Below are 14,871 nucleotides of genomic sequence, written 5' to 3'. Positions count from 1 at the left end.
GGAGCTAGATTGAGAGAATATAAATAGTGCATATTTATGAATGATATTAAAAAATCAAATCAAGTTGCCTGTGTCTTTGAGAATTCCAAATTTACAGAAGCAGCGTTTTAACTTACCTCAGTAGATCATTTTCATAGGGCTACGAAAAACCTTAATGCTAGGGTGCCTGGGTGGCTCAGTGGGTTAAGCGTCTGACTTTCGCTTAGGTCATGCTCTCATGGTTTGGGAGTTTGAGCCCCTTGTCAGGCCCTCTGCTGTAAGCACAAAGCCGGCTTTGGATCCTCTGTCCCCTTCTCTGTGCCCCTACCCTGCTTGTTCTCTCTCTCAAAATAAACTTAAAAAAATATTAAAAAAAAAAAAGAAAAACCCTATTGCAATTTTATTATAAATAATGGCTTAGTTGTTGCCTACAAGGAGTTTATATTAGAAAAAAATTTGGCTTAAAGGGAAGAGATCTTTCAGTTAGATTGGGTCTGAAATCTGACCTCTGCCATTTACTAGTGTGACTCATCCAAATTGCATTACCTTTCTGATATTGTCCCCTCCTCTATAAAATGGGGATAGCAGCCAATCCGTACTTTCCCTTTTATTTATTATTTGTTTTTCAGTAATCTCTACAAGGGATTCCAACTTACAACCCCCCAAAATCAAGAGTCACATGCTCTACCACTGAGCCAGCCAGGCTCCCCATGAACCAGTCTCCTTGAAAGAAGCTTCTAGGGTCACAGTTTTTGGAAAGGTATTACATTCATTGCATCAAATACTTGAAAGCTTACAGGAATTTCTTCTACAGATGGAGTTTATGGTGCAGTAAGGTGTGGGTGAGATCGGATGAAACCCTAATATAAACAATACCCTTTATGATCTGCTTATGAACCCTTCCTGTATGTGCCAGGTACTGTTGCTCTAAGCTTTACGCATATCTCATTTTATCCTCCTAATAACCTCATAAGGTGGGTCTCAATAGTCTCACTTATATCAAAGAGGAAATTAAAGCCCAGAGAGGTTACTTTGTCCAGGGTCACAAGTAGTGGAAACCAGATGGGAACCTATGTTTCCCAAATTCCAAAGCCCCTTGCTCATAACCATCCAGAAGAAAAGTAGGGGAAACTGGCTCTATTAAATGCACCCTTTGATCCAGTGCCTGTAAAATGCCTAAACAATAAAGTGATGAAGGAATCCTTAAATCACACGCTTCCCTTGGCCCATTTCTTTTTTCCTTTAGGAAAGTTTATTTAACAGCTTCTCACCATTTGGGTTGACTGAATAAAGTTATAGGAAAAGAATGGCAAGCGGGGGCCGTGGCCCCGGAGGACTTGTTAGCAGCCAGGAGGTCCGCAGGTTTAGCAAGGCTGTTCGCCAGACCTTATGCGACCCTTCTCGGGCGGGCGGTCTGGCCGAGCGTGCTTGGAGGTCCAGCGGGTGAACTGTGAGGCTGCAGGCCAATGAGCGAGCTTGTGCGGTAACGCGGGGCGCGCTCCGGGAGAGAAGTGGACACCCGGGTCCCAGGAGCTCCACGTGCTGAGAAGGCGGAAGACGCGCGCTCCCGGGAGCAGCCAGGCAGGGGTGAGGTGGCGAGACAGACAGGATCCAGCTCTGGTTCCTCCTCCAGCTTGCTCCGGCGCCGCGCGACTCCTCCCACCCTGCTCCCGCCTCCCGGCTCGTCGGNTGGGCGGAGGGGCCGGGCCTGCGCTTTCTCCTCCTTCCTCCCCTCCTCTTGCTGCCGGCAGGACTCGTCTCCGCTGCCGCTGGGACCCCGTGTCATCGCCCGCCCCGAGCACGGTGAGTCCCTCAGGGAGCCCGCGGGTACGCCTTCCGCAGTGTCTTCGGCGTCCCAGCCCGTGGCCCTGAGGCCGGTGTGAGGCCAGGGCCGGGTGGCCGGGATGGGCGAGGGCAGCGGGCGACGTGTAGTGTGTGGATGAATGAGGCGCTCTTGGACTAGGCCGCGCGCCCCGACAGCGGCCCACGCCTCCCCCCGGCACGCTCTGGGGACAGCCTTCTCGAGAGGCCAGGCTGGCCAGCGGCCCAGTCCACGGGGGTAGATGTTGGGCGGAGGCCGACTTTGGCTGGGCTGCTGGCCACCCCTCGGTAGGAGGCCAGAGGACTGGAGAGGCTCTGCTCTTGCTTCGGAGGCCTGGGCTTTGGCTGGGAACAGGTGTGAATCAAGACCCTGAGAAGGGAATCCCTGGCCCTAGGGGTCAGGGATCAAGAGCCTGGAATATCACTTCATGAGCGGGGCGTCAGCGTGGCCGCTGGAGGATCAGCAGGCGCCAGAAGACAGGGTCAGTTTTAGTTCCCAGTTTAGAGAACGTGAGGTTAGCAGTTCTCACGAGTTCAGCTTGCAGTAGTAAAGTGGGATTAATTCCGCACGGAGGCACTTGGAGGCAGATTAGCAGGGACCTAGAAAAGTTTCAATTTGTAAATAAAAAGAGTTAGTGGATTCATTTAGAGCTGGAAATAACCAGAGCGTGGATTCTGGAGGTTGCTTCCGGGGACCGTTGAGTCGTACCTACATTGCCAGAGGTGGGAGAGACGTACGTCATCGCAAAGACCCTGATACTGGTATGTGCTCATCCGTGTGAAAATGGTGCTTGTGGGGGAAAATGGGAAAGAACAGGTTCCAGGTAAGAGGAGTGGTTTTGGGGGGGAGGTGACTTGGTTGCTGGTTGTACTAGGATGGATGTTCTTTGACTCTCTTTTCTCTATTCCTGCTTCTGAATGCTTTCGTTCTTGTGACCTTAGATCCGGTTAAGAAAGAAAGAATTTTGTGAACGGTATGGATGGAAGATTGGCAGCTAAATTTTGTTTTTGATTTATGGTGTCACATTTTTAGGTTAATCTTTCTGGGACTTCTTAGGAGTGACTGATGTGACAACTATCAGAATCAGATCTGTTTCTAGAACTTTTAAAATCGTTTTTAAAAAATAAAGTGGATTTAGCTCTGTCAGTTTTGGATTGGTAGTATATACAGTATATTTTATTTTTAATCTGTTAGTAATATATTTTGTGTGATGAAATGTGTTTTTGGTTAATGAGGATAGTAAAAAATATTGTTTGTATATATGTTTTGACATTTCAGATGCCCCCCAAAAAGGGAGGTGATGGAATTAAACCACCCCCAATCATTGGAAGATTTGGAACCTCCTTGAAAATTGGTATTGTTGGATTGCCAAATGTTGGGTAGGTGAATGTTGTTGGGCATTTCTCTTTTTCATCTTGTAAATATTTTGGGTCTTGTTGTAGAAATGGGAAATTATGTGGTAATTAAAACTTAAATTGCAAAGAGGCTGCGAAGTTGGAATATTATTAATGTTGCAGAACAAGGTTTTCATTTGGATGTATTTCATTTTTGGTTTTCTATATAGATCCTGTGTTCAAACTTGAATTACTTACGTTGTTTGTTTCCCTAAACTAGAGGAAGAAGCAATGAGAGTTGAAACATCAGGTTGAACCAGATCATCTCTGTCTGCTTGAAATATTGTTGGGACACACTCAGTATTGAATTTAAGTAGAATTTGATTTTGATGTTTGCTGGCTATATAGGGTACCTACTTAGGCTGGCTGCCAGAGGCCATTGTAATAGGTTACTTTAGTTTATTTTTTTAAAGTTTTTTATTTATTTCTTGAGAGAGAGAAAGAGAGACCGTGTGAGCAGGGCAGAGTCAGAGAGAAAAGGAGACACAGAATCCAAAGCAGGCTCCAGGCTCTGAGCTAGCTGTCAGCACAGAGCCTGACGCGGGGCTCGAACCCACAAACCATGAGATCATGACCCGAGCCAAAGTCGGACTTTAACCGACTGAGCCACCCAGTCACCCCTGTAGTAGGTTACTTTAAGAAGTAGTTCTAGGCGCGCCTAGGTCCGACTTCGGCTCAGATAATGATCTCAGGTTTCTGGGTTTGAGCCCCACGTCAGGCTCTGTGCTGACAGCCAGCTCAGAGCCTGGAGACTGTTTCAGATTCTGTATCTCCCTCTTTCTCTGACCCTCCCCTGCTCACGCTATCTCTCTCTCTCTCAGAAATAAAGAAAACATTAAAAAAAGATCCCTTCTAAAAAGAGAAATAGTTCTAAAAGCCCCAATATAAAGTTGGTTAATTTTTCCTGGAGAAAGAGGTGACAATTTTGAGTTTAATATTGGAAGTTGCTAGATAAGAGGGTAGCTGTTATAAAGTGGCTAAATCTGAAATTACAGGAGCTAAACTTTGAGATTTATAGTGTTTAAAGTTAAAATGAATCATTTATTTGCAAATAAGGCAGTGGTAGGATATATATGTGGAGTTTATCATACAACCTATGCACATGCAATTTGAATATTTTCTTTAACGTTTATTTTTTGAGAGACAGGGACCGAGTATGTGCGGGGGAGGGGCAGAGAGAGAGGGAGGGAGATTGGAAGCATGCTCCAGGCTCTGAGCTGTCAGCACAGAACCTGACTCAGGGCTCAAACCCACAAACTGAGATCATGACCTGAGCTGGAGTCAGATGCCCAACCATCTGAGCCACCCAAGTGCCCCTGGATGTTCAGTTTACTTTTTTCATTATTTGTCCTATTTTGTTTCATGTTTATTTTGAGAGAGAGAGAGTGCATGTGTGCTAGCTGGGCAGGGGAAGAGAGAGAGGGAGAGAGAGAATCCCAAGTAGGCTCTGTGCTGACAGGCCATAGCCTGATGGAAGGCTTTGATAACTGGGAGATCATGACCTGAGCCAATATCAAGTCAGATGCTCAACTGACTGAGCCACCCAGGCACCCCTGTCCTTCCATTTTAATACCTTTTACTAATCTTAAAATAGAAAATGTCTCAAAAGTGATTAGGGTAGACTAATGGTAACAGATCCAGTATGGATTTGAAAAAAACATTTTTTTTTAATGTATATTTGTGAGAGAATGAGGGTGGGGGAGGGCCAGAGAGGTAAGGGCAGACAGAACTGGAAGTAGGCTCCAGGCTGTAGGCTCTGAGCTGTTAGCATAGAGCCTGACGCAGAGCTCGAACTCATGGACCATGAGATAATGACTGAACCAGTCAGAAACTTAACTGACCTAGCCACCCAGGTGCCCCTCAGATCCAGTATGGATTTTTTAAGGTGAATGAATATATTTTGGCATGTGCTTTAGGCTTTTCGATTGGTGGCAAGTAGGACAAGCATAGTTCTTTTCATGTGTTCCTTGGAGCCTCTGTCCCAGAGAATTTTTAGTGAATGAAGCATGGTATGGCCAAGTAAGGCAGTTTTTAAATTCTTATAATGTAAAACATGAGCAAGTGTGGCTGTCCTAATTTCAGTCTTTCCTGGAGCTGGAGAGGTTTGCATTTTGAAGGGGTTTCCTGCTGTGATATAGGCTGCTTGCAAAGTAAGACTAAATAGAGTGGAAATGTAAGCAAAACAAATAATTAAGCAAAGTACTGTAGGGTGTTGTCAATAAACTTGAAAGCAAGATATGATCATTATGTTGTGAGCTTTATTTCACCAATAAGTAACACACAGTTTTAGGTATTAACATTTTAAAATCATTGCAGTCAATGCAGCTTGACTTTAAATGGGTCTACTTTAAACTGAGACACCTTAAGAAGTGTTTCCCATATAAACATTTTAGCATTGGAACATGATATAATCAGTGTATATGAAAATAGCCTAAAAATTTTTATTATCCAGTTTAATAATATCTAGTGTTATTTATGCTTTTAAATTAAACACCCATCCCACTGTCATCCCACCCCCCTGCCCCCCAGGTTTTGTTGAGGTATACTTTACAAATGGTGAAGTCTCTTCATTTTAATAATGTTCAGTTTGATTTTTGGCATTTGGGTTTGTGAACACTCTTTTTTGTAGAGTGATTTTACATTACCTAACTATATCAGGGTTTTTTGTAAGATAGACAAGTTCTGGCTGTCTTAAGCAAGAAAAAGAGACTTACTGCAAGGATAGACTGAAGGACAAGCTGAGCAGACCTCAGGAAGGATGGGAACCAGAGTAATGCTGATAGAGATGGGTCCATGTGGAGCTCAGCCATATGACTGGACACGTCCACCTCTAGATAGGCCTACAAGAGATGGATTGGGGAGGAGGGTAGCTCTTTAAAAGACGGCCTGCCGATCAAAAATAAGGACATTTGGTACCAAAACATCTAAAGAATGTCTAGAGAACTGGACAAATAGGATTTTCTTCTTAGTATACATTAGGCAGATTACTTAGAAATTTATTTTTTAAATTTTTTAATATTTTATTTATTTCTGAGAGAGAGAGAGAGAGACAGTGTGAGCAGGGGAGGGTCAGAGAGAGAGGGGGACAGAGAATTCGAAGCAGACTCCAGACTCTGAGTTGTCAGCACAGAGCCCGATGCGGGGCTTGAACCCACGAACTGTGAGATCATGACCTGGGCCAAAGTAGGATGCTTAACCGACTGAGCCACCCAGGCACCCCTGATTACTTAGAAATTTAAAGGTAATATTTAAGGTGATAATAGCTGATATTTATTGAACACTTACTATATGACATTTACTATTTTGAGTGCCTTATTTGTATTATTTGATTTAATCAGCTCTTTAACACCCCTTTGCTTCTGCGTATTAAAATTTAAATTTCGGGGTGCCTAGGTAGCTCAGTTGGTCAAGTGTCTGTCTGACTTTGGCTCAGGCATGATCTTACAGCTCCTGGGTTGGAGCCCTGCGTCAGGATCTGTGCTGACAGCTGTAGCCTGGAGCTGGTTTTAGATTGTCTCCCTCTCTCTGCTCCTCCCCACCCCCATCTCTCTCAAAATAAACAAACATTAAAAAAAAAGAATTTAAATTTCTTGAAGGCAAGGATTATATTGTTCGCACTTAGGCTGGGTGTTAGGAATTTATTAGACATTCAAGAATTATTTGTGAATTGGTAGTTTTTTCCCCCTTGATGTAGTGTGTAGGACTAATGATAACGATGTATATCTTAATGGCCGCTTTTAATGGATTCAAACATGAATGTGAAGATTTGGTTTCTAGATTTGTTTTGCCATTTTTATTTTAAACCTCAGTGAGCCTTTATAAGTTAACTCCACTTGGTCCAGTGTATTATTGTGGGTGTAAGGCTTGGAGGCTTTTGGAAGAAAAATACGTGTGTGTGTGTGTGTGTGTGTGTGTGTGTGTGTGTGCGCGCGTGCGTGTGTGTATTTTTTCTTTAGAACAGTTTTAGGTTTACAGCAGAATTGAGGGGAAGGCAAGAGAGATTTCATGTATACCTCCTGACCTCACACATGTATAGCCTCTCCTCTTATCAGCCTTCCCCTCCAAAGTGGTACATTTTGTTACAGTTGATGAACCTGCATTGACACATGATTATCATCCAAAGTCCACATTGTACACTCTTGGCATTGTACCTTCTGTGGGTTTAGACAATGCAAAATGACATGTATCGACCATATATTTTCACAGCCCTAAAAATGCTCTGTTTCTTTGCCTATTTACCCACCCTCCCCCAACCACTAATCTTTTTACGGTCTCCATAATTTTGCCTTTTCCAGAATGTCATATAGTTGGAATCTTAAAGCCTTTTCAGATTGGCTTTTTTCACTTAGTAATATGCATTGAAGTTTCCCCATGTCTTTTCATGGCTTAAATAGCTCATTTCTTTTTAGTGCTGAATAATTCATTTCTGGATGTACTATAGTTTATCCATTCACCAACTGAAGGATACAACTGAAGGATGCTTCCAACTTTTGGCAGAAATGAATAAAACTGCTGTAAATGTCCATGTGCAGGTTTTTGTGTGGATATAAGTTTTCAGCTCCTTTGGGAGCACGATTGCTGAATTATGTGGTAAGAGTGTGTTTAGTTTTGTAAGAAACTTCTGAAGTGATTTTAGTATTTTGCATTTTCAGCAGCACTGTATGAGAGTTTCTGTGGCTCTGTATCCTCACCAGTATTTGGTGTTGTCAGGGTTTGGATTTTGGCCTTTCTAGTAGATGTATAGTGGTATCCTATTATTAATTTAATTTGAATTTCCCTGCTGGCATATAATGTGAAATATCTTTCGTATGCTTATTTGCCATCTGTATGTCTTCTTGGTGAGGTATTTATTAAAGTCTTTGGTCCATTAAAAAAAAAATCAGGTTGCTTGTTTTCTTTATTGTGGATTTTTAAGAGTTCTTTAAAAAATTTTTTTTTAAATGTTTTATTTATTTCTGAGAGAGGCAGCATGAGCAGGGGAGGGTCAGAGAGAGAGAGGGAATCTGAATCTGAAGCAGGCTCCAGGCTCTGAGCTAGCTGTCCGTACAGAGCCCAGCACGGGGCTCGAACCCACAAACCGTGCGATTATTACCTGAGCCGAAGTCAGAAGCTTATACCACTGAGCCACCCAGGCGCCCTAAGAGTTCTTTGTATATTTTGGATAACAGTTCTTTATCAGATGTGTCTTTTGCAAATACTTTCTTCCAGTCTGTGCCTTGTCTTCTCATTTTCTTGACATGCCTTTCACAGACCAGAAGTTTTTAATTTCAATGAAGTTAAGCTTTTCTATTATTACTATTTTATTTTATGGATCATACCTTTGGTGTATCTGAAAAGTCATCACTATAGCCAAAGTCATCTAGGTTTTCTTCTTTAGGAAGTTTTATTGTTTTGTGTTTTATGTTTAGGTCTGTTATCTATTTTGAGTTAATTTTTGTGAGAATCTGTGCCTAGATTCTTTTTTGTTTGTTTTTTGCATATGGATGTTCAGTTATTCCAGCGCCAGGTTTGTTGAAAAGCTTATCTTTGCTCTGTTGTATTGCCTTTGTTTGAGAAACTACATTTTGATATTACAGACTTCTTTACTGTGCCATGGGGTAGCTCTTCTGGTTGCTACCACTGTGTGAGATGGGTGTGTTTAATGTTTTCTTTTGATTAAATTGGGTTATGCAGTTTTGGGTACAGAAGTGACATGTATTTCTTGGTACAACATATCATGAAGCATATGATGTTGATTTTTCACTAGTGATGTTTATAGTAGGAAAAATTTATAGAGGGAATAATGGAAATTCTATGGTCTAGAATTCCGTTGTAAGGAAGACCTCTTCATTTTTCATGTGTTTGATTGTAATTTGTTTATATCAGGATTGGATTCTTAGTTTATTCTGTTGCTCATAATCTCTTATTATTATTATTACTTATTTTGTTGTTCAGATGGCCCATATTTGGCCATCAGGAGCCTTCTCATTCATTCATATTCCTTTTGATGTGTTCTCTATTTTTTGAGTATTTTCTACTTTCTTGCACTGTAGTATTTTCCAAGTTGTTTGTACTTTCTGTGTTCCAGCATTGGAATACACAAATTTTTGTGTAACCTATTTCATCTCTCTTGTATACTTAGTAGTGGAATTTCTGGGTTGTATGGTGACCCTATGTTTAACTATTTGAGGAACTGCATAACTGTTTTCCAGAGTGACCGTGCCATTTTACATTCCTACTAGTAGTGTATGTGAGTTCCAATTTCTCCACATTCACACCAGTACTCATTGTCTTTTTTATTATGGCCAAGGTATAGAAAGTGGTTTTGAATTGCATTTCCTCGATGCCTAATAATGTTGAACATCTTTTCATGTGGTTATTATACATTCATTTTTTAAAGGTTTTCACTGGGGAGAATTCTAGAGACAGTTTTTCATTTAGCACTTTGAAGTTATCTTCTACTTTTTTCTAGCTTTCCAATGAGAAAAATTGTTGTTATTCTTAATCTTGGTTTCTCTGTACACGTTTTGTTTTTTCTTTAGTTGCCTTAAAAATTTTCTCTTTAATACTCATTTTCAGTAATTTGATTTTCATGTGCTTTGGTGTGGTTTTCCTTATGCCTCTTTTGCTTGGGGTTTGTTGAGATTTAAGTTTGTGAGTTTGTGATTTTCATTAAATTTGTAATTTGGCCAGTATTTCTTCACATGCTCCAGCAACCCCCTGCCCCTCCTCTTGGGACTCTTATAAGAGTGTTAGTCCTCTAGATAATATTCCACTGAAGCTCTGATTATTTTTTTCTCCAATCTTTTTTTTTCTCTGTGCTTCATTTGATAGTTTCTGTTGCTGTGTCTTCCGGTTGATTGATCTTTTTTTAGTGTCTCATCTGTAGCTAGTGTGTTTTTCTATTTCATTTTATTTCAGATGTTGTATTTTTCATACAATAGTTCTGTCTGCAGAGTTTTCATATCTTTCATTTCACTCCTCATTGTCTTCATATTTCCCTTTATATCCTTCAGAAAATTCTAAAAATATTTATGATATTTATTAAGGTCCTTCTCTGCCAATTCCATCATCTCTATCACTACTTGATTTGTTTGTATTTATTGGCTTTTTTCCTGATTTTGGTCTATATTTACCTTTTTCTTTCTCTTTTAAAATATTTTTTTTTATGTTTTATTTATTTCTGAGAGAGAGAGACAACGTGAGCAGGGGAGGGTCAGAGAAAGAAGGAGACACAGAATCGGAAGCAGGCTCTAGGCTCTGAGCTAGCTGTCAGCACAGAGCCCGACGCGGGGCTCGAACCCACGAGCTGTGAGATCATGACCTGAGCCGAAGTTGGACGCTCAACCGACTGAACCACCCAGGCGCCCCATATATTTACCTTTTTCTTTACATGCCTTGTAATTTTTATTCCAGACACTGGATTTTATGTTGAGTGCTGAATTTTATAGTTTTTGCTTAAAGAGTGTTGGACTTTGTTCTGGCCTTTAGTTATTTGTGTGTCATTTTGATTGTTTTGAGGTTTCCTATTATGTGTTCTTATAAATTCATAATAGTTTTTGCTCTGGTGCTCCTTTGGCCCTCGTACTAGGATGTGGCTCTTTTGAAGACTCTACCCAAGTTCCCTTGTGTTACATGATCTCTCTACTGAGGCCGGTGAACTATTCCAAGCTCTGTGTGAGCCTGAGAATTGTTCTCTTTCTTGGTTTGGGGTTTTTTTTTTTTTTTTTTTTTTTTTACCCTGGCCTTTTGGAGACTGAATTTACTCAGGTACAAATCATGACATAGCCATAGTCTTGGGGATACCTTCTGCTGATCTCCAGAGCCCCCCTCTCTGCAGCTCATTCCTTTCTGTCACACTGCCCTGTGAATCCTAGCTGGTTAGGCCTCCTCAAACTCTCATCTCAGTCTCTTCAAGTTGGCATGACTGCCAGGTTCTGTTGGTTCTCCCCGTGCTGTGACTTTGAAATCACTTTTATGCAGTGAGCGTGGGTATTTGTAGAGCTTAGTTCATTTGTTGTTCTCTCAGTGAACACAGCCCTGTGCCGCATACTGTCCTCTGTCTGAAAACTGTTGTTTCATATGTTTTGTCTAGTTTGTAGCTCTTTATGGCAGGAGGGCAGTTTCATGGTAGAAGGGAAANGAACCCACGAACCGCGAGATCATGACCTAAGCGAAAGTCGGACGCTTAACCGACTAAGCCACCCAGGCGCCCCCACCTAGTACCATTTTAAATGAACTTAAATCTTAAAGTATGCTTGTCAGCATTTTGGTTGTGCCTGCTCTTTCATGGAAGTTTGGGATTTGGGAATTATTTTCTTTTTCTCTTTAAAAATTTTTAAAATGTTTATTTTTAAGCAAGAGACAGTGCAAGTGGGGGAGGGGCAGAGAGAGTCACACACAGAGAATCCGGAGCAGGCTTCAGGTTCTGAGCTGTCAGCACAGAGCCTGACTCAGGGCCTGAACCCATGGACCATGAGATCATGACCTGAGCCGAAGGCAGACGCTTAACTGACTGAGCCACCCAGACACCCCTAGGATTGTGTTTTATAAATGGTTAAATCAGAATGCTGTGGAAATTTGCATTGACATCCTGGCTTCCCAATACATATTGTAATTTTGCATAAGGTTTTAGATAAAACATCTTTTCAGTCAGAATTACCAATTACAGTAATATATGTAATTTTACAAATTTTTAAGTCCAAAATGAAGGGGGACACTCATTAAGTCTAGACTCTTTTTTTACTTTTTAATGCTATCATTGCTGAAATGCTATGTATGTAAACCTGTTCTTGTATAAGAGAGAGTCTTAACGATACTGAATCTTTATCCTATTTTGAAGGTTTAATAACCTTAAGGGATCTAAATGTGTGCGTGTGTGTATGTAAAATCCTCATTTCACAAAAGCCTTATAGACTTTAACACTCTAGATGAGGGCAAAGCTTTTAAATTCTTTGCTTTTGCAAAGCTTCTTTTAATAGATTTGAATGGATCAAAATATCTTAACTTGTCACTGGAGCCTATAGTCATAATTCTTAGAAAATTTCCCTTTTTCTAGTTGCTTATTTTGTTTTACTTTTTTGCATTTATAAAACTCTTGGAAGGTACAGATGAAATTTATGAAATTTAAAATCGATGGCCAAGATGAGACATTTTGTGTAACGGAGGTTTGTCTTCCAAGTTTAGTTTGGCTGTAAATGAGAATGTTTTCAACCTGAGAGATATTGGGACTTTTTTTTGCTATGTTTTTTTGTATGTTTTAAGGGACAATTGTTTCTTGTCGTAGCATAAAACATTATTAGGGTGGGCAGACAAAAACAGTACCTTTTCTTTTTTTTTTAAGTGTAATTATTTATTTTGAGAGAGAGAGTGAGCGGGAGTGAGTAGAAGAGGGGAGAAAGAATCACAGTGTGGAGATTGAACTCATGAACTGTGAGATCATGACCTGAGCCAAAGTTGGACACTTAACTGACTGAGACATCCAGGTGTCCCCAAAATGGCTCTTAAAGAGCCATAAATTTGAAAATAACTTCATCAATCCTCTCTGTCCTTTTTATATTGTAATTGCTATGACTGTGATAATAGCAATGAGCAATTTTTAAACTATAATATAAAAAATACAATTGTACCCCCACAAAAGGCACACATGTTCTATAAGTGTGTGTATTAATTAGTTACATTTTACTTTAACTATTTTTATTGTGACATCTTAAAATAAAAATTTTTTAATTTATTTCTGAGAGAGAGAGACACCGTGAGCAGGGGAGGGTCAGAGAGAGAGGAAGATACAGAATCTGGAGCAGGCTCCAGGCTCTGAGCTGGCTGTCAGCACAGAGCCTGACACGGGGCTCAAACCCACAAACCGTGAGATCATGACCTGAGCCAAAGTCGGACACTTAACTGACTGAGCCACCCAGGAGCCCCTGTAACATTATTTTGTAATATTTTCATTGCAGGAATAAAATGTTTTAGATGAATTTTAGATAAATGTTTTCGATAAATTTTAGATAAATAGGACTGATGAGTGAATCTGGCAACCAATTTATTTTTTGTGGGGAGGGGAATAAACTAAAGGGAGTGGGTCAGTTTATGTCACCATTTAGTTCAGCACATTTTAGAGTTTTCCCTGTTGGGAGAAATATACTGAGATATTTCTGAAATATCTCAGAAAACTGGTCATGTTCTTCGGGTCCTCCAAGTCTCCTTTGAAGGAGAGTACCAGCTTTATAATAATGACATAATCCTTAGCTACTTCCTCAGTTCTTCCAGTTTAAAAAAATTATGTGTAATGGTAGTTTTCATTTTAAATTCTTATCTGTGCTATGGCCCTGCTTCTGTAGCAAGAAAATTCACTATAGTGTATTCTCTGCTGTCCATATTAGTGATGGAATTGGAAAATAGTACAGATTAGATCAACTTTACTGTATGATTTTTGACTCTATGATTATCATATTTTAGAAATGCAGTTGATGTTATTAGAGGTTGACATTCTCTGAGCATGTATTACCTGATAAGAATTTGATAATTAGAGCATTAGTGACTGTTTATTATGAATAGATTTTTTCTTCATTTGTTACACCTTGAAAAAATTCACATTTTGATTTTTCCTAATTCACAATTCATAACCCTAGACTTAACAGTAATCTTTATTAATAACAATTAGAGGGGAGTCTGAGCTCCTGCTTCCCATTTCCTATTAGACAATTAACATCTATTTCCCAATTCAGAATGCTTAGGAAGTGATTGACCTAGCTAGATGCATACCTCTCTACATTTATGCTAGAGAAGATTATATTAGATACAGGTGAAGTGATACTGGTACTACCAAATACTTTAGGAATAAAATAGCTTTTATAGTTTGTGAAACTAGCTATCACTTACAACAAAGATTCTTTGGGAAAGTGCTTTTCAAATTTCAAATAGACTGAGGTAGGAACATAACCTAATTATAAATCATGAGTTTCAGTGTTGCAGATTTCATTCTTTTCTGTTAGTAAAAATATTCATTTATAAGTAAAGTTCATTAATTTCTGTTATTCTCCACCTTCCCTTCCCAGATTGGTTTTATAATTATTATGCATCTTATTGAGCACTGAAATGAGAATGAGATAAATTTTTCTCAGTGTTAGCCTAAGAATTGATCAGAATTCTTTTTGTTTATTTTAGGAAATCCACCTTCTTCAATGTTTTAACCAATAGTCAGGCTTCAGCAGAAAACTTCCCATTCTGCACTATTGATCCTAATGAGAGCAGGGTACCTGTGCCAGATGAAAGGTTTGACTTTCTTTGCCAGTACCACAAACCAGCAAGGTAAGAAAATCTTTATGCTGTTATTTATTTGGTGGCCTTATATAGACTCAGTAAATACATGTAAGTGATATATTTAAAATCATATATGGGATGCTTGGCTGGCTTGGTTGCCAGAACATGCATCTCCTGATCTCCAGGTTGTGAGTTCGAGCCACATGTGTGGTGTAGAGTTTACTTTAAAATAAATAAATAAATAGATAAATAAATAAATAAATAAAATCATTTAGAAGTTTTTTTTCTTTAGAATTTATGTATCATAATTGTATTTTGGGTGATTATAACAATAATGCAGGGCGTAGAGAAAGATGAGGAAGGATATGTCTGGCTGTTAACGTTGCAACTACTTTTTTCTGATGAATATGAAGTAGAGGGAGTAAGTAACCTGTA

General features: G+C 39.9%; 1 protein-coding gene across 2 annotated transcripts in view; it reads left to right on the top strand.

Annotated features, from left to right (window-relative positions):
- Nucleotides 1-1,673: 1,673 nt before the first annotated feature.
- OLA1 (Obg like ATPase 1) overlaps nucleotides 1,674-14,871 on the top strand; it is a 163,691-nt gene continuing 150,493 nt past the window's right edge. Inside the window, exons 1-3 of one of the 2 annotated variants that reach the window (XM_077751196.1) lie at nucleotides 1,674-1,782; nucleotides 3,080-3,180; nucleotides 14,341-14,484. In XM_077751196.1, coding sequence (XP_077607322.1) covers nucleotides 3,080-3,180; nucleotides 14,341-14,484 — 245 coding nt within the window. In that variant the 5' untranslated portion in view covers nucleotides 1,674-1,782. Of the gene's footprint in view, nucleotides 1,783-2,446; nucleotides 2,563-3,079; nucleotides 3,181-14,340; nucleotides 14,485-14,871 lie in introns of those variants that run through there. The other variant, XM_077751197.1, reaches the window with a different exon arrangement.

This window comes from Crocuta crocuta, unplaced genomic scaffold (genome assembly GCF_008692635.1).
Source record: "Crocuta crocuta isolate KB4526 unplaced genomic scaffold, BGI_CrCroc_1.0 scaffold219, whole genome shotgun sequence".
Classification (NCBI taxonomy): domain Eukaryota; kingdom Metazoa; phylum Chordata; class Mammalia; order Carnivora; family Hyaenidae; genus Crocuta; species Crocuta crocuta.
This window is presented reverse-complemented; position numbering and strand designations above follow the sequence as displayed.